Below are 18,996 nucleotides of genomic sequence, written 5' to 3' on the forward strand. Positions count from 1 at the left end.
CACCTATAAGAGAAATCATTGAGTAGCTACTTGAACCAATTAAATATAACCACACTAATACTTTGAGTAATCCACTGATCTATATTATAGATTGAGCCTAGGCTACAATAAGGAAGAAAATCTAATTCTTTCAGGTTCATTTATTTATAAAAGATCCACTTCAGATGTCGTGTTTAAACATACAGTGCATTTGTCTACATTACATTGTGTTTCAGGCGAGAACAAGCCCTCTATGAAATTTAACAGGTATACATAGACGGTGAAGACTGGTTTCTTGGGATAGAGTAATCAGAAATACTTAGCAAATACTTTGGCATAGTTAGCGACAGTCAGTGTAAAATACATTTATCTATATATCAAAACCTCTCATGGACTGTATGGCAATGACAGCTCAGCCACCACACTCCCAGGCAGATAGTGACACGAGACGACTGGAGAGTCAGAAAGCTTGGCTGAGTTAGGATGACAAGCCGCTGGAAGTTTACTTGGCCTGCAATGACAGGAGAGAGAGAGTTCAGTTCAATAAATCTTTATTGTCCCCAAAGGGCAATTTAAGGGTAATTTCAGTGCACCATAAACGTTAGATACTTTAGGTCATAACAGAGACAATACAATATTGCTGGAGTAAAAGGAAGAACAGATGTCACCTATGACAATAATTCTCCTGTGGTAACAACAACCTCACACTCATTCCACATGGAAGGCATCCCACCCATCCTTCTTGTCCTGAGAGAGAAAATAAACCTGTTCAGCACTGTATTCAAATGTGGAAAACCATTGTCTATGGAGACATAATCAGGGGGAAAGTCTACAGCACACTTTTGAATAAAGCTAATATTTCCACTCTTTCTAATAAAGCCTTTTGGATGTTCAATCACTCCCACCATAGGAATGTTTATGTAGTATCTTAATGTAGTATAACTGCAATGTGGGTTAGATTGAATTGAGCCCTATGTGTATAAACACAGTGCATATTTCCCACCTCCGACATGACTGGCAGGTTGCCATGAGGGTAGAGCCACATGATCCTATGTGCTTTGGTCCTCTGCCTCTGGAGCAGCTTCCTCAGTAACCTCTTGACCTTTCGGTCTCTGGGGTCAGCACACTTCACCGCCTTCTTGGTGTACAGTCTGCAGCCACAACAACACAGACAAAGAACATTCACCATGACAACCTTCCAACTGAAACATACAGTACAAACTGTAAATATGCAGCATGGTTTTAATAAAGACTTCTCTGAACCAAAGCCTCAACAAAGTTGGCTAGTGAGGATACTTTTTTTTTGGATGGCTTGTTATTCCCACATATTTCCTTCCTCACTTCCCTGGCAATTACAGTAGAACATAAGCCATAACAACAGGACCTGGATAGATGACAATGCCTCATAGCTCTGAGAGGCATATTTTCCATGTCTGCGAGTTGCTTCGGGATAGTTGAAATACTTGCATGATGGCTTTTATACTGCAGTCTGGCCCCTCCGTCTGTACCTCAAACCTCAGCACGTCTTTGGTGCGCACTTTCCCCTGGGAGTACTGCATACAGCACTGAACATCTCTCTGCATCTGTACCCCGTTACCTGAGAGGGGGGAGAGAGGGGCGGGGGAGAGAGAGAGAGAGATGGAGAGAGGCAAACGCTGAAGTCAAATTCATCAAAGCACACTTACAGTGTATGAAGGCTATATGATTGCTATTGGCTCAAAAGGAGGGTTGTTGTGACACTGTAGATTATAAACACAAATATATTAGTAGGAATGTAAGGCATTTCATTGCACTGTTCTATACAGTATAGTTAGACTATCTAAAGGTTGCTCTATTTGACAGGATATGTCATCTAGAGTGCAGACAGCCAGAAGGATTTAGAACATCCCATGATCCCCCATAATGTGCTGTTATGCCAGTGGCACTGTGACTAGATGACAAGGCTTTTCATCCAACCAGAGTGAGTAAGCACAATAATATTAGCTGAGATAAACAGTTACCATATGCGTGTCATATGAAAGCTGCTCTGAACCTTGTCATATTTTATCATTGATATAATTTCCCCCCCCATTAAAGTCTGAGGTATTCAGTTAGCTTGTTATTAGCGTTCAATGTTTTGATGTGAAATCAGTCTTCATTCTAGCTCTCTATTTACATCCATGGCTCTCCCTGCTGCTGCTCCAGTATTCCCTCTTCCCCTCTCCTCTAGCTTGCTCTCCTTCGCTTCCCTGCTAAACTGGCTCCCAGCAGGGTGCATGCTGCTAACGGTATACACTGTAGGTGTTATTGTGTCTTACCTTCCACCGAGCCCAGGAGAATGACAGTCAGAGAAATAACAGTCACAGTCTGCAACAGAAACATGGTGAGCCTGGCAGGGAAGTAATCTGCTGTGTTACCTTCCCCTCTATTTCTGTCTCTTATATTTCTCCCTCCCTCCTTTTCACTCTCTCCCTCGCTCTCCCTCAAACACACATGCACTCCCTAACCCTCCCCCCTCCAGCTCCCCCTCTCCTCTGAGTGTCCCACTCACTGTGTTCATTTCCATGTCTTTCCCACTCTTCAAAAAGGTGCTTTCCCAAAAAAAGCTCTTAAAATAATCCAGATTTATGGCATTCTCTAATGCAGTCATGGAAACTGCCCTACCTTGTTGTAGGTGTCCCATTAGTCTTGCAGCTATGTTATGACTGTCACTGCTCAAGCACAATACAGGGAACACCAAAGCTTGTGATACACATGACACTGTAATACATTCATGTTGTTTTCATTCATGTAAAATGACAAAAGGCATCTCTAGTACCAACATAGTTCAAAGCACAAGCAAGTTACATGCAGTCTGTTTCCAAAATAAAAACCACTAATACTATAAAACGGCAACCAGCTCTCTACCATTAGATCGATCACAAGAAATTATAACATGTTGAGAACAGAAGCCAATTTGCCAACTAAAGTACAGCTGTGCATGTTCAATACAGTCCGGACTGTGACTGACTTTGTATAGCAGCTACATTCTAACAATCATTCTCAGTACAACACCTAACAACCTTTTCAAGCGGCTTGGACCTTTCTTGGTGGAATGGCAAAGGTCTTGGACTCACAAATGCAAGTCCCAGACGGCTACCCCATAAATTTGCAACATTTGGTGTCAGAAGTGGAACGCATGGGGCTAAGCACGATGGCATCCAAAGTGTAGGAGTAGTTTGTAAGTGTGTTTCTTACTTGCCTTTATGAGTCCCCAAATTCAGTACTAGAACTAAATACAAAATGTCAAATATAAAATGGCCTACGTTATTGGAGGAAATGGATACAAAGTCAACGCTGGTTGGCAGTTGAGGATTGACTGACCCAGAGACCCAGAGTGTGGTTTTGGGTAAAGACTGTTTGCTGTGACAGGTTGAGTGTCATTAGAACCCAGCTGATTCTCCTCCAGTCAAAAACCACCCTTCTAACCAAGCAATGAAACTACTGCAGAATTACAGCACATTCTCTAATGCCTTTGGTATTCAATGAAATTAACATTGTTGAAAAAAACTGGAAGTAATGCTATGAAAATAATTTTTTACATAATAAAAAGCTGTTACGACAAAACAAATGAAATAACCCTGGTCTGAAAAACAATGGACAGGAAAACACAAATAACCTTTGTATTTAATGATGAGACTGATTACCCGCTGTTTAATGTACCTTAGAAGAAATGCTTCCAGTGACAACAAGGAAGTGTTTAGCTATTAACTACTATTGAGAAGAGTCGCTTCACCATATCTTGTTACCATATCTTGTATTTTACAGCAGTAGCTACTACTTATCTTATAGTACAATGGAATAACACCTGGAGAGTTGCAACATCCCATGAACAGACAATGTGGTAAAACACATGGTAATTGAATACAGGGTAAATCTCTGCTGAATGGTAGGCTTTAGGTAGTGGCATTTATTAGACGACGTGGCCAGTGTAATCCATACTATCTGACTGTGCATACCTGAGACCTGGAATTAAAAATATGCAGTCTGAGGTAGGGAGAGGAGAGGGGGGCAGCGTGCAAGAATTCAACCCTTAAGAAATCAAGTTGGAATCTTTCAGCTGCAAAAACATACCTTCCCCTTGACTTCAGTCTGCTCCGGAGCCAAACACATTTCCAGCATATCTTTGGGGCGATTAAGAGATCACTGTAAAAGTATACTAGACACAAACTTTCAAACAAAAGGTCAAAAAAAATAGTGACTGTAAATCCACCTATTAAATCATCGACTTAATCGGTGTTCCTCTTTTGAGGAGATAGAGAGCCAGAGGAGGGATAGGTATGTCCTGGGGATGTTGTAGGATAAAGCTAACTATACCTGTGGTCCAGGCCAGAGCAGCTTAGCCCAAAGGGATTTCAGTGTTAGGTTAGGTTTCAGGGAGCAAATGTGTCAAATTTTGAGATGTGTCATTTATCAAGCACATAACATTTGGTATGTACTATCTGGAATGCTGTGAGTGGATGGGTGATTATAGCCATCATAGGCCATTGTCTACTCTACAACTTCATGAAGATTGAAAAGTGAACACTTCTCAGCTTTATACACTAAATTACAGGTGGTCCCCAGTTCATTGTTCATGTTCTGTTCTTGTAAAAAGCACGAGTTGACACACACCCCTCCAAAAAAAGCTGTTTATACCCATTAAATGACTGTTTATAGAATGCACAACTTAATTTTTTACAAGTTTACTATTCCATTACCACCGACTAATGGAATAGTAAACTTGTAAAAAATTAAGTTGTGCATTCTATAAACAGTCATTTAATGGGTATAAACAAAGCTTCTTCAGGGGTACATAATGATTGCTTGAATGTTCTGATCTTGACTTGGTGGAACTATACTTACTTTACATGAGAGAGATTCATAATAGAATGTCTTCATTTACTGTCAAAATAAAATTAAGTCCATCCATGCAACATGTAGTGATTATATTTTATTATAGCCAGGGCACTGCATGCAAGGTTTTTTTCTGCATTGAAAAGATTTGGGCGGGCCGCCTAACTGTTTTTTCGGACTGCCCATGTCCAAACAGTAAAAAAATAGAAAAAATGCAATCAGGGTGGAAAAACGTTTAGTGTAAACTTAAATATGTAGCTTTTTTGGCCACGCAACCAATTTCACATAGAATGGTGAGTTATAGATCTATAATTCTTCTTGGAAGCAAGTCTAAGAAGCGGTAGATATGTTCTATGTGCACTATTTCTATGCTTCCCATTCTTAAGTTTAGTTTTTGCATCTTTTACTTTCGGTTTAGTACACCAGCTTCAAACAGTTGAAACAATATTTTTGGTTATGAAAAATATATTTCACAGCAGTTTAGATGGTCCAATAATTTTCTACACTATACTAGCTTATTTTGTCACAAACTGAAATCAGGCAAATTAGAGTTTTAGCAACCAGGAAATTGCAGTGATTTCTGCATAGTGCAAATTTAAAATGACTTAAACCAGATATAAAAGTAGAGAGAATCTAAAATGTAAAACAATTATGCATTTAGGAGTATTTTTGTCATGGCATGTGGCCCCCATTGATTTTGCTATGATGGTTGAGTCACTCATAGCATCAGCCATGGCAAAATGTCTACAATTGCAGGAGATTATCTTTAAAACTGCATATTTTCTCTCGGACCCATAGCAAGGTGTAGAATTGCAGGAAATGTAGCTCTGAAACTGCAACATTATCTCAAACACGTCACATTTTGCAGAATTGCAGGAAATTAGCTTTAAAACAGCTAAAGTTTGTCACTGCCGCCAACAGGGGGGCCTCAAATGTACCGTCGATGACCGTATCATTGGCCACACCCACCACCTAAGCCCCATTTTGATCCAGAAAAAAAACCTGGCATGTTCTATGCTGCCTGGCATTCTTCTGGTGGGAGTAGACAAACTCTTTGCAGGCAGTCCTCAAACTAACATCTGTGGTTCACACAGCTTTGTTTCTTTATATACACTGTAAAACTAAACCAGAACATGTTTGGTTAAACACACAAAAATAATTATTTCAAATCATTGCAAAACATGGTCTTAACTGTGCTTAGAGTTGGGGAACTGAACACTTTTCCAAAATTGGTGTTTTATTTTTAATTTAGGGGAAATGGATATGCTTAACAAAAGCTGCAAAAGAAAAACAAAATTACCATTCGAGAAGGTACAGGGGTGGGATCTTAATTTGACCTATAGTCAAAGCAAAATAATCCTGCAGCAACAGGATTTGAACATTTAGTCCATGATGTTGCTTGATCAGTCATTAGGCTATTAGCTGGCCAAAAGTAAGGTAATAGCAGCCTCTGGTAAGACACGGGGCGGGGGCCTATGCATATATGTAAACAACAGCTGGTGCACGATATCTAAGGAAGTCTCAAGGTTTTGCTCGCCTGAGGTAGAGCATCTCATAATAAACTGTAGACCACACTATCTACCTACAGAGTTTCTGTATTTTTCGTAGCTGTCTACATACCATACCACACCACAGACCGGTGCTGGCACTAAAACCACACTCAATGAGCTGTATACCACCATAAGCAAACAGGAAAATGCTCATCCAGAGGTGGCGCTCCTAGTGTCCGGGGACTTTAATGCAGGGAAACTTAAATTAGTTTGACCTCATTTTTATTAGCATGTTAAAATGTGCAATCAGAGGGAAAAACATTCTAGACCACCTTTACTCCACACACTCCACTCTCCTTCGCCCTCCATTTGGCAAATCTGACCAGATTCCTGCTTACAAGCTCAAATTAAAGCAGGAAGCAACAGTGACTCAGTCTATAAAAAAAGTGGTCAGATGAAGCAGATGCTAAACTACAGGACTGTTTTGCTAGCATAGACTGGAATGTGTTCCAGGATTCTTCCGATGGCATTGAAGAGTACACAACATCAGTCACTGGCTTTATCAATAAGTGCAGAGGATGTCGTCCCCACAGTGACTGTACGAGGACGTCGTCCCCACAGTGACTGTACGTACATACCCCAACCAGAAGCCATGGATTACAGGGTTGGATGTGCATTGTGTCAAGAAGCAGTGCGGCTTGGTTGGATTGTGTTTCGGAGGACGCATGGCCCTCGACCTTCGCCTCTCCCGAGTCCATAGAGGAGTTGCAGCGATGAGACAAGACAGTACTACCAATTGGATACCAAAAATTGGGGAGAAAAAGGAGGCGAGTTTTTAAAAAAATGCAATGTTAATATAACCGTGATTTAGTATGAGTTTTCAGTGAATTTATGTAAATCATGAAGCTCCTCTGCATTTGTTGCGGTGCAGGAAAATTCCCAGCAACAACAGCGTGAACAAATTAAGATCCTACATCTGATAATAATAAATGATCCCCCCAAATGACTGGTGCCAAAAGGTGGTAGGAAATAAATAAATGTCAATGACTGAATTTCTCAGAAATACTGAAAAGTTACCAAGGGATGAGTTACATCTATCAGATTTGATATATGGTTAATGAAAAATTTGAAATAATTTCATCATAAAAAGGTGGGAATTAATTATATATATAATGTTCTGCAGTAATATCATGGAAGGTGGGTTAAAAATGCACTCAACCCATTATTCTGTTGATCCACTAAACCTGAATCTATTCAGGAATGCACAAGGAGCACATACAATTGTGTATTTTTAGTCCAGCCTTGATTTCCTCCAGATACATTTTATTTGCCATAGCAGCAGACCACCAGCACAGCCACTTTCCCCGGCATGTGTGTCTGTCCTGGTGTAAGCCATTCTAATATTAAGATAAGCTCATATTATGCTTTATTGTTAAGTCCCTCTCTCTGGGCTGATGTTTTATTGAAACAGCAAAACAACCAGGATATAATGGTATATCTAAATATAGTCTCTAAGCTACACGCTTACAGACAGAAAGATAGACGTTTAGAAATAATATGCCAGAAGTCTTTACCCTTAGTCTGCAAAAGATAGATCTGGTCATTTGCTAGACCCCCTGTAAAGCAGTGTGTCTGCTAGAGGTTTTACATTATTTTGGGTGGATAGATTCTCATGTCTTGTACTTTCTCTGCATCTTATTAAAATGTAGTCTATACAGTTGAAGTCGGAAGTTTACATACACTTAGGTAGGAGTCATTAAAACTTGTTTTTCAACCACTCCACAAATTTCTTGATAACAAACTCAGTGCCTCTTTGCTTGACATCATGGGAAAAATCAAAAGAAATCAGCCAAGACCTCATAAAAAATATTGTAGACCTCCACAAGTCTGGTTCATCCTTGGGTGCAATTTCTAAACGCCTGAAGGTACCACATTCATCTGTACAAACAAGAGTACACAAGTATAAACACCATGGGAACACGCAGCCTTCATACCACTCAGGAAGGAGACGCGTTGTGTCTCCTAGAGATGAACGTACTTTGGTCCGAAAAGTGCAAATCAATCCCAGAACAACAGCAAAAGACCTTGTGAAGATGCTGGAGGAAGAAGGTACAAAAGTATCTATATCTACAGTAAAACGAGTCCTATATCGACATAACCTGATAGTCCGCTCAGCAAGGAAGAAGCCACTGCTCTAAAACCGCCATAAAAAATCCAGACTACGGTTTGCAACTGCACATGGGGACAAAGATCATACTTTTTGGAGAAATGTCCTCTGGTCTGATGAAACAAAAATAGAACTGTTTGGCCATAATGACCATGTTAATGTTTGGAGGAAAAATGTGGAGGCTTGCAAGCCAGAGAACACCATCCCAACCATGAAGCACAGGGGTGGAAGCATAATGTTGTGGGGGTGCTTTGCTGCAGGAGGGACTGGTGCACTTCACAAAATAGATGGCATCATGAGGGACAATTATGTGGATATATTGAAGCAACATCAAGACATCAGTCAGGAAGTTAAAGCTTGGTCACAAATGGGTCTTCCAAATGGACAATGACCCCAAGCATACTTCCAAAGTTGTGGCAAAATGGCCTAAGGACAACAAAGTCAAGGTATTGGAGTGGCCATCACAATGCCCTGACCTCAATCCCATAGAAAATATGTGGGCAGAACTGAAAAAGCGTGCAAGAGCAAGGAGGCCTACAAACCTGACTCAGTTACACCAGCTGTCAGGAGGAATGGGCCAAAATTCATCCAACTTATTGTGGGAAGCTTGTGGAAGTTAATCCAAAACATTTGACCCAAGTTAAACAATTTCAAGGCAATGCTACCAAATACTAATTGAGTGTAGGTAAATTTCTAACCCACTGGGAATGTGATGAAACAAATCAAATCTGAAATAAATCATTCTCTCTACTATTATTCTGACATTTCACATTCTTAAAATAAAGTGGTGATCCTAACTGACCTAAAACAGGGAATTCTTACTAGGATTAAATATCAGGAATTGTGAAACACTGAGTTTAAATGTATTTGGCTAAGGTGTATGTAAACTTCCAACTTCAACTGTTTTTTCCTCACAATGGAAAATGTGTAGTTGTTGCCTAAACAGTTGACACTATGGTATACTAGTGAGGATGGATTTATTTCTGACACAACTTTATATATATATATATATATATATATATATATAAAAAAAATAAAAAAGAGTTCCTAATAAAACGTATTTTATTAAAACTATAAATGATCAGGTTAATACACTATGATTTATTTCAACATAATCTCACATTATTTACAAATAAAAAAATGGCAGACTCCTTGCATACAAGACTAACTGAGGGAGGATCATTACTGATGTCTTTACAGTTTATACATGTCCAGGAAGGAAAGTCCTTGTGACCAATACCAACTCAGCGATATCACTTCAAAAGTAAGACAGGTCAGTCTGTTTTTCAAATGCCTCTTATCCTTATGACGAAGAATGCCTCTGATTCTTGAACTGCCTGCGGTCTCCTGAGTGTGTCTAGGCGTCTAGAGTGCCTTTAAAGAGAACATAGACAAAGAAAATCTTGTCAAACCGGTTACACAAACCTACATTCACTGATTCACTATAGCCAATGACTCAGGATAATGCAACACAGCGTGAATATTCAATTACAAAAAATCTATTATCAATCTGACGAAGAATAAAATATGGTAGAGGTTTAGTGAAGATGGATGCTTGGAAGGGAACTTACCTTCCAAAAAGGCAAACTCATCTACGGTCTCTATTGCATTGTCTGTTAGTGGAAACAACAAAAAACACAATAGCTGGAAGAACTAAAGTCAAAGGCTGGCCTAAATGACCCCCGGTCCTGGCCCTGTAGAGCTACATGGTGTGCAGGCTTTTATTCTAGCACCGCACTAAGACCTTGATCGGTTGAATCAGTTAGGCCTAACACGTGTTTAGTACAGGGATGGAACTGAAGCCTGGCATACCATGTAGCTCTCCAAAACCAGGTGTTGGTGACCATTACACTTAGCAATAATCATATGGTATGATTGGTGTACTATATGATCATGTCTGCTTGACATTACTAACCTAAATCTTTCCTCTGCAAAGTTTTCCTCTTTCCTTGCTGGGCATACACCAGGGCATCTTTGGCAATCATTTCAACAAAGAGTTCCTGGAACACATGAAGTTTAGTATACAGTCAGTAACGTCGCTGTAGCATATAACATAGGTGCATTGTGACTACAGTAAAGTGAATGTGCGGCAGGTAGCCTAGTGGTTAGCGCGTTGGGCCAGTAACCGAAAGGTTGCTAGATCGAATCCCCGAGCTGACAAGGTAAAAATCTGTCGTTCTGCCCCTGAACAAGGCAGTTAACCCACTGTTCCTAGGCCGTCATTGTAAATAAGAATTTGTTCTTAACTGACTTGCCTAGTTAAATAAAAGCTAAAAAAAAAATACAAATGTCATCTTAGGTAGCTAAGCTAGATATTGCCTTTACAGCAATGATGTGTTGGTGCTGGGTTGAAACAAAAGCCTGCACACCAAGTAGCTCAACAGTTGATGACCAGTGAACTACAAGGAACATAAAGTAGGTCCTTCCTACAATCCTCCCCAACTTCACTCTGTATCTGGAATAGAGTACCACAGTATGAGTCATAATACCCATAAAACCTAGCGGTCAAACAGGGAAATTGTTATATAGTTTTTCCACCGGGGATTTTAGAAACACTTCAAATAAGGGCTGCGTTTTGTGTAGGCTTACGTTTTGATAACAGGCGTCAACTGTTGCAGTGGCTGTCGCCCCTGTGGCACCTACTGAGTCGGACCCAGAGCGGTGTTAAGGCGAGGAAGAGTTACGGGGGAACGAGGCTGAAGAAGAGAACAACCAACAAACTGGGCCCGTTGCGTCAGCCTCCTTATTTTAAGCGGTGGAATAACGACTGGAACCATTTGCCTGTTTGACCGCTAGGCTCTATGGGTATTATGACTCATTAAGTGATCATGCCCGAGAGGCCAGTGTTTGGAGGATATATTGGCACAGGTGTTGTTAGGCTGGCAAACCGTGCCAATATATCATCCAAACACCAGCTTCTCGGGCGGTCTGCCCAACGCATCACCGGCGGCACATTGCCTGCCCTCCAGGACACCTACAGCACCCGATGTCACAGGAAGGTCAAAAAGATCATCAAGGACAACAACACCCGAGCCACAGCCTGTTCACTCCGAAGGCGAGGTCAGTACAGGTGCATCAAAGCTGGGACCGAGAGACTGAAAAACAGCTTCTTTCTCAAAGCCTGTTAAATAGCTGTTAAATACTCCGACATTGCTCGTCCTAATATTTATTTCTTATATTCCATAATTTTACTTTTAGATGTGTGTTTTGTTGTGAATTGTTAAATATTACAGAATTAATTCAGCTAGGATGTAACATCTGCTAAATGTGTACGTGACCAATAAAATTTGATTTTCACTACAGCTAATTTAGAGTCACGTCAAAAAGTGCAGCCAGAATAACAGCAAAGTAGCTGCATTTGCATAAGCTGTTTTCTAGTGACATTTATTTGGATACATCCATAACAATGAGCTAATGAGGCATTCAGGATGAGACCCACCCGTTGTATAAACTGTGATACTTTATACAAGAACACTGTCCAGATTTTGCATATCGTTTATGAGTCAGACCCACATATTAATGAACGGCTGAGCCTGATGTTCTTTGCAGTAAGACATCTCATGAATTTATATAATGAAACCAAGTGAGCAGACACCTAAGTCAATTGATTCATGAATTGAATCCCACATCCTTACCCTATAATTCTGTATTTCTTTGTGACTAACTTGAATACAGGTAGACCAAGAAAGCCACATCCCTGATTGGCAGATGAGTGACAACCCTACTCCTCATCAGTTGCTCCCTACAAATGCGGTTTTGAATTAAAAGAGAATTGTACCTACACACTGAAGGCGGCTGCAAAGCTGAACCGTCTGTGTAGGCTATCCCTGATGCAGTGAAAATAATTTTGAAAAAATCTACACAATTTAAGTAAGCTTTATGCGACATCTTTTTGAAAAATGAATGTTGGAAAAACGATTGGAACCATTTCCCTGTTAGACCGCTAGGTTTTATGACACTTCACCGTGGGGCTCTATAGCCTAACCGTTTAGAGCCTTGCTGAATCTCAAAGCCGACTAGGCGAAAAATCTGTCGATGTGCCTTTGAGAAAGGCACTTAACACTAATTGTTCCTGTAAATTGCTCTGGATAATCCCGTCTCCTGAATTACAAATGTAAATAAAATGGCTAGCAACATGACATTAACCCACCTTGACTGTAGGCTACAAAATATGAAAACAAACGAATACTGCTAGGGGTAACTTAATGTAATGTAATACTTTTAACTTACTGTGGCCTTAGTAATGATAAACACTGACTCTTGACTAGCGAGGGACACGTCTGGGTCCGCTTTCATCAGTGCCTTGATACGGGACAGCGGTAACTTCGCTAGACGGTTCTGGGAGGGTGCTGCAACGGGCCCAGTAAATTGGTTATTCTCTTCTTCAGCCTCGATCCCCCGTAACTCTTCCTCGCCTTCACACCGCACTGGGTCCGACACTGTGGGGGCGACAGGCACTGCAACAGTTGACGCCATTATCTTGTACACAAACGAGTTGTCAAAAACGTGCCTAGTTCTGATTCGTGAATAATACATTCAAATGTTCCTCCCCTTCCACTCCCGCCAACTATTCCTTGTGTGTGATTGGTGGAATGGCCGACTTCATGAGGTGACGATTGGCTTAAACAAATCTTTGGGTTTAAGCCATTGGTGAATGTTCACAACTCCTTAGCGCTCCTAAACGTTGTGAAACATTGACTACAGAACAGCCAGGCTGCTAAAAAGAAAAGATGACAGATCACAACCCTAATGAACAACTTCATCATATTTGTTACATAAAATGTACATCTTCATCTCTCTATTACTGCTCATCCAACACATTAGAAATGTGTTCAATGACTCATTGTTTGAATTGTTTGTAGATAGACCTGTGATACATATTGATTTTGATAGGCCCACCTTTCAATATTGCTCAATGTTTAAGTGATAATAGGCCTAGATTAGATTTATGTGAAATAGCTGTTAGTGCTGCTTTGTCTATGTCGGTATCTAATTAAGCCATAAGGCCCAAGGGACACTGCCTTCGGAAAGTATTCAGACCCCTTGACATTTTCCACGTTTTGTTACGTTACAGCCTTATTCTAAAAAGTATTAAATAAATAAAAAATCCAAAGCAATCTGCACACAATACCCCATTAGGAAGAAGCGAAAATAGTTTTTATAAATTTTTGCTGACGTATAAAAAACAAACAAAATAAATACCGGTTTTACCTAAGTATTCAGACGCTTTGCAATGAGACTCGAAATTGAGCTCAGGTGCATCCTGTTTCCATTGATCATCAATGATGTTTCTACAACTTGATTGGAGTCCACCTGTTGTAAATTCAAATGATTGGACATGATCTGGAAAGGCACACACCTGTCTATATAAGGTCCCACAGTTCACAGTGCATGTCAGAGTAAAAACCAAGCCATAAAGTCAAAACAACTGTCCGTAGAGCGCCGGGACAGGATTGTGTCAAGGCACAGACCTGGGGAAGGGTACCAAAGCATTTCTGCAGCTTTGAAGGTCCCCAATAACACAGTGGCCTCCATCATTCTTCAATGGAAGAAGTCTGGAACCACCAATACTTCCTAGAGCTGGTCGCCCAGCCAAAATGAGCAATCAGGGAAGAAGGGCTTTGGTCAGGGAGGTGACCAAGACCCCGATGGTCACTTTGACAGAGATCTAGAGTTCCTCTGTGGAGATGGGAGAACCTTCCAGAAGGACAACCATCTCTGCAGCACTCCACCAATCAGGCCTTTATGATAGCGTGTCCAAACGGAAGCCACTCCTCGGCAATAGGCACATGACAGCCTGCTTGGAGTTGCCCAAAAGGCACCTAAAGACTCTCAGAGAATGAGTAACAAGATACTCTGGTCTGATGAATCCAAGATTGAACTCTTTGGCCTGAATGGCAAGCATCACGTCTGGAGTCACTGCCGCATCATCACCAGTCAGGATCAAGGGAAAGATGAACGGAGAAAAGTACAGAGAGATCCTTGATGAAAACCTGCTCAGGACCTCAGGCTGGGGCGAAGGTTCACCTTCCAACAGGACAATGATCCTAAGCACACAGCCAAGACAACACAGGAGTGGCTTCGGGACAAGTCTCTGAATATCCTTGAGTGGCCCAGCCAGAGCCTGGACTTGAACCCAATCGAACATCTCTGCAGAGACCTGAAATAGTTGTGCTGCGACATTCCCCATCAAGCCTGACAGAGCTTGAGAGGATCTGCAGAGAAGAATGGGAGAAACTCTCAAAATAGTGTGCCAAGCTTGTAGCATCATACCCCAAAAAACGTGTCTGTAATCACTGCTAAAGGTGCTTCAACAAAGTACTGAGTAAAGGGTCTGATACTTATGTAAATGTGATATTTCAATTTTTATTTTATTTTAACCCATTTGAAAACATAAAGAAAAACAGTTTTTGCTTTGTCATTATGGGGTAGGTTGAGGAAAAACAGCAACAATTTCATCAATTTTAGAATAAGGCAGTAACATAACAAAATGTGGAAAAAGTCAAGGGGTCTCAATACTTGCCGAATGCACTGTATATACAAAAGTATGTAGACACCTCTTCAAATGAGTGGATTAGGCTATTTCAGCCACACCCGTTGCTGACAGGTGTATAAAATTTAGCAATCTCCATAGCCAAACATTGGCAGTAGAATGGCCTTACTGAAGAGCTCAGTGACTTTCAACGTGACACTGTCATAGGATGCCACCATTCCAAAAAGTCAGTTGGTCAAATTTCTGCCCTGCTAGAGCTGCCCTGAACAACTGTAAGTGCTGTTATTGTGAAGTGGAAACATCTAGGAGTGACAAAGGCTCAGCCTTGAAGTGGTAGGCAAAACAAGCTCATAGAACGGGAGTGCTGAAGCACGTATCACATAAAAATTGTCTGACCTCGGTTGCAACACTCACTACCAAGTTCCAAACTGCCTCCGGAAGCAACGTCAGCACAAGAACTGTTCGTCGGGGAGCTTAATGAAATGGGTTTCCATGACCGATGGACAAATCAGCCTATGTCTTGGGTGACTGGAGGTTCTACAGCTGCAACATCGAGAGCATCCTGACTGGTTGCCTCACTGCCTGGTACGGCAACTGCTCGGCCTCTGACCGCAAGGCACTACAGAGGGTAGTGCGTACAGCCCAGTACATCACTGGGGCTAAGCTGCCTGCCATCCAGGACCTTTACACCAGGCGGTGTCAGAGGAAGGCCCTAAAAATTGTCAAAGACCCCAGCCACCCTAGTCATAGACTGTTCTCTCTACTACCGCACGGCAAGCGGTACCGGAGTGCCAAGTCTAGGACAAAAAGGCTTCTCAACAAAAAAGGCTTCTCTTAGGCCCTCATGACATAATAGTCTTCTCAAGTCTATTGTCTGAAGGCTACATTGGTTATACATTACAGAACAATGGGATGCACTTCCATCATATTTTAACATTTCATTTCTGTATTCTTGCTCTTACCAGAGCAATGTACTAGGATGGCATGGATATCAAATTAGCATGAAAATACTTAAATGGTCAAACAGGCCATTCATTTATTTTGATTCATGTTTTATTTAATTGAGGGATAGGCCAGAAATAAGATGCTCTGCTCTGAGCTCATCGGACTAAGGCATCATTAGCTAGTCCTGCACATGATAGCAAAGGTGCTGCCAGCCTAATATAAACTGAGTGTACAAAACATTAAGAACACCTTCCTAATATTTAGTTTCATTCCCCCACTTGAGTTGCAGTCTCAGAACAGCCTCAATTCGTTGGGGGCATGGACTCTACAAGATGTCGAAAGGGTTCCACAGGGATGCTGGCTCATGTTGACCCCAATGCTTCCCACAGTTGTGTCAAGTTGGCTGGATATCCTTTGGGTGGTGGACAATTCTTGATACAAAGGGGAAACTGCTGAGCTTGAAAAACCCAGCACCGTTGCAGTTCTTGACACAAACCTGGCACCTACTACCATTTCTCGTTCAAAGGCACTTAAATATTTTGTCTTGCCCATTCACCATCTGAATGGCACACATACACAATCCGTGTCTCAACTGTCTAAAGGCTTAAAAATCATTCTTACAACTGTTTCCTCCTCTTCATCTACACTCATTAGGCCCTAATATATGGATTTCACAAGTCTGAGAATACAGATATTATACATCTGTTGGTCACAGATATCTTTAAAAAAAAAAGGTAGGGGCGTGGATCAGAAAACCAGTCAGTAACTGGTATGACCACCATTTGTCTCATGCAATGCGACACATCTCCTTTGCATAGAGTTGATCAGGCTGTTGATTGTGGCCTGTGGAATGTTCTCCCACTCCTCTTCAATGGCTGTGCAAAGTTGTTGGATATTGCTGGGAACTAGAACACGCTGTCGTACACGTCGATCCAGAGCATTCCAAACATGCTCAATGGGTGACGTCTGGTGAGTATGCAGGCCATGGAATAATAGAGACATTTTCAGTTTTCAGGAATTATGTACAGATCCTTGTGGGTTGTGTCACTGACGTGATCTTCCTGTTCGGGTTGATTAAAACAAACACTTTTGGGGGACCACTTACATTGAAATCGAACATTTGAGAACTGAAGTTCTCAGACAACTATCTGAGGGACCAGTTAGCAATATCTCAGAGACCAGTGGTGCTCCATGGACAAGACAAACACACCAGCACCCGTGCAGACATGTGCATACTCTCACAAACGCTCACACACACACTACTCTCTCAGGGATCTGCTGTTGCTTATTCATCGTAGTACAGAGGATAGGTAGATAAATACCACCATCTTGTGTTCACATTATTCCTTACATTTCAGTATGCCTCAGAAATCTGTGATGGAAAGAAACAGTGGTTAAGATTACAGGATCTGGTTTGTAATGTACAGTCCATTAATTCTATTGAGGTTTATGGACTAACAAGGCTACAGTAATTTACTTCAGCTTGTTGTGACCGTCACGGAAGCCTATGTTCTGTTCAATAGGCTTACAGCAAGAGGCAGACTGACGCAAAGGATTAATAGCACTATCTTCCAAGCCTACTTAGTCCAGTGCTTCATCAAAATATAACCGGGGTTGTGCAAGGGCATGGCTAATCTTTCTTTGTTGTGATACAGGAAAAGTGCTTTGTCCAGATATGAATTGTAAGGGAGTCAGGCACCTTGTGCGGGCCCATGCCCTGATATTTTCATTGCAATACTTAGGTCTACAATACTTAGGTTTATCCTTAAACACTTGTATGCCTTAAACATTCATGTAAATATAACAAATATAATCTTCAGTTTATATATTTGTAAATTATATAATGTGCTATTCACATTTAAAATGTGTAAAACAGATTTCTTGTACATAGTAGAGCACATGCACAGATCTTTATTTTGGCTATTCAATGGCTTGGAAGTGCAATGTTTTGTCTGAAAATTATTGTCTTTACTTTGATATCATGCAATTAAACTGCAGTAACAGATTGCTTATGAAGCTAAATATGTACAATCATTTTATAAATGCTTTACTGATATACTTCGTTCACATATTTGCAATTGGGGGTGCACATTAATGCTCAAGAGAAACATATCATTTGAATCTGAACCTGATATGAGTATATAAAAAAATCTATTGCATTGTGTATTACCATACTTTTTAAATACATTTTTAAATAAAAGATAAACAAGTCAAACTCATTGTTATTTTTAATTTGTTATCCATCACTCTTGGGAGTTGAGGGGCCATCTTGCTTGGGGCGTCACATGACAAGTGTATCCTCTCCGAAGTAGGCAGAAGGCACTAACTGTGGAAAGGACTTCAGGGAAGACTGGCAAGTCTATATTGTGAGTATCCCCTGATTGGAAGTCTTATACGTAGAATTTGAATATGATCTGTGTATTTGAGGCACGTATTTGTTAATTTATTACATCATGGACCTCACAGAACCTCGGCGTCTTTCAGAAAATAGAAACTAAAGAGTATGTTTGTATATTATCAGTTAAAGACAATGAAAGATATACAACTTCCAATGCCTTTTTAGAGGTTTTGTACTTAAGGAGTTAAAGTGTCACAGGTTCTTATGAGGTCACCCAACTTACGCTCTCATAAAAATCAAGACGATTAGCTTGTATAAACATTAGCAGTTTCTCTATCTGTCCTCTTATCTTACTCAACACTCATTTCCCATGAGAGTATTACTAACCTCTGTGCTCTAAGCAGTGATAGAAGCTGTCAACACTTTCACTTTTCTCTCATTCTTGTGCGTAGGTTCTACAAGTTTGCACCTGCACCTGTCATGTTTCTCCATTAATTGGCAGTCTGACAATGCAGTACATTTTGAAATAATGAGATGAACCCCAATCTTGCCTTTATCCTGTTAAGGCAAGCATGTGAACAAATGATGGAGAGACAAACTATCAAATTACCCCAAGCTAGTGCCAAAGTGGAGTCCTGACTTGACTTGAACCCTTAGAATTTATCATTTTTTAAGCTATGCTCAATAGGTCTAAAAATCGCTTTGACTATGTCCTTTTGTCTTCAAGAGT

At 40.8% G+C, this 18,996-nt stretch overlaps 2 protein-coding genes across 5 annotated transcripts; both read right to left on the reverse strand.

The window, feature by feature from the left end:
* Positions 1-125: 125 nt before the first annotated feature.
* LOC139540998 (C-C motif chemokine 17-like) lies at positions 126-2,431 on the reverse strand. Of its 4 annotated transcripts, none has more exons than XM_071345135.1 (5): positions 2,277-2,430; positions 1,447-1,576; positions 983-1,130; positions 686-726; positions 126-490 (listed from the first exon to the last, which is right to left on the reverse strand). In XM_071345135.1, the coding sequence occupies exons 1-4, from the start codon at positions 2,338-2,340 to the stop codon at positions 688-690; spliced, it is 381 nt and encodes a 126-aa protein (XP_071201236.1). In that variant the 5' UTR covers positions 2,341-2,430; the 3' UTR covers positions 126-490; positions 686-687. The 4 variants fall into 4 exon arrangements, with proteins under 4 accessions (XP_071201236.1, XP_071201235.1, XP_071201234.1 ...); XM_071345134.1 differs by having other exon boundaries at positions 681-726; XM_071345133.1 differs by having other exon boundaries at positions 648-726; positions 2,277-2,428.
* A 7,103-nt stretch (positions 2,432-9,534) lies between these two features.
* On the reverse strand, positions 9,535-13,183 carry LOC139540996 (DNA polymerase epsilon subunit 4-like). Its single transcript, XM_071345132.1, has 4 exons — positions 12,721-13,183; positions 10,406-10,490; positions 10,062-10,103; positions 9,535-9,864 (listed from the first exon to the last, which is right to left on the reverse strand). Exons 1-4 carry the CDS (start codon positions 13,024-13,026, stop codon positions 9,848-9,850), a joined length of 450 nt encoding a protein of 149 aa, XP_071201233.1. The 5' UTR covers positions 13,027-13,183; the 3' UTR covers positions 9,535-9,847.
* Between the last annotated feature and the right edge of the window lie 5,813 nt (positions 13,184-18,996).

The sequence above is a fragment of the Salvelinus alpinus genome, chromosome 16, assembly GCF_045679555.1.
Source record: "Salvelinus alpinus chromosome 16, SLU_Salpinus.1, whole genome shotgun sequence".
Classification (NCBI taxonomy): Eukaryota; Metazoa; Chordata; class Actinopteri; order Salmoniformes; family Salmonidae; genus Salvelinus; species Salvelinus alpinus.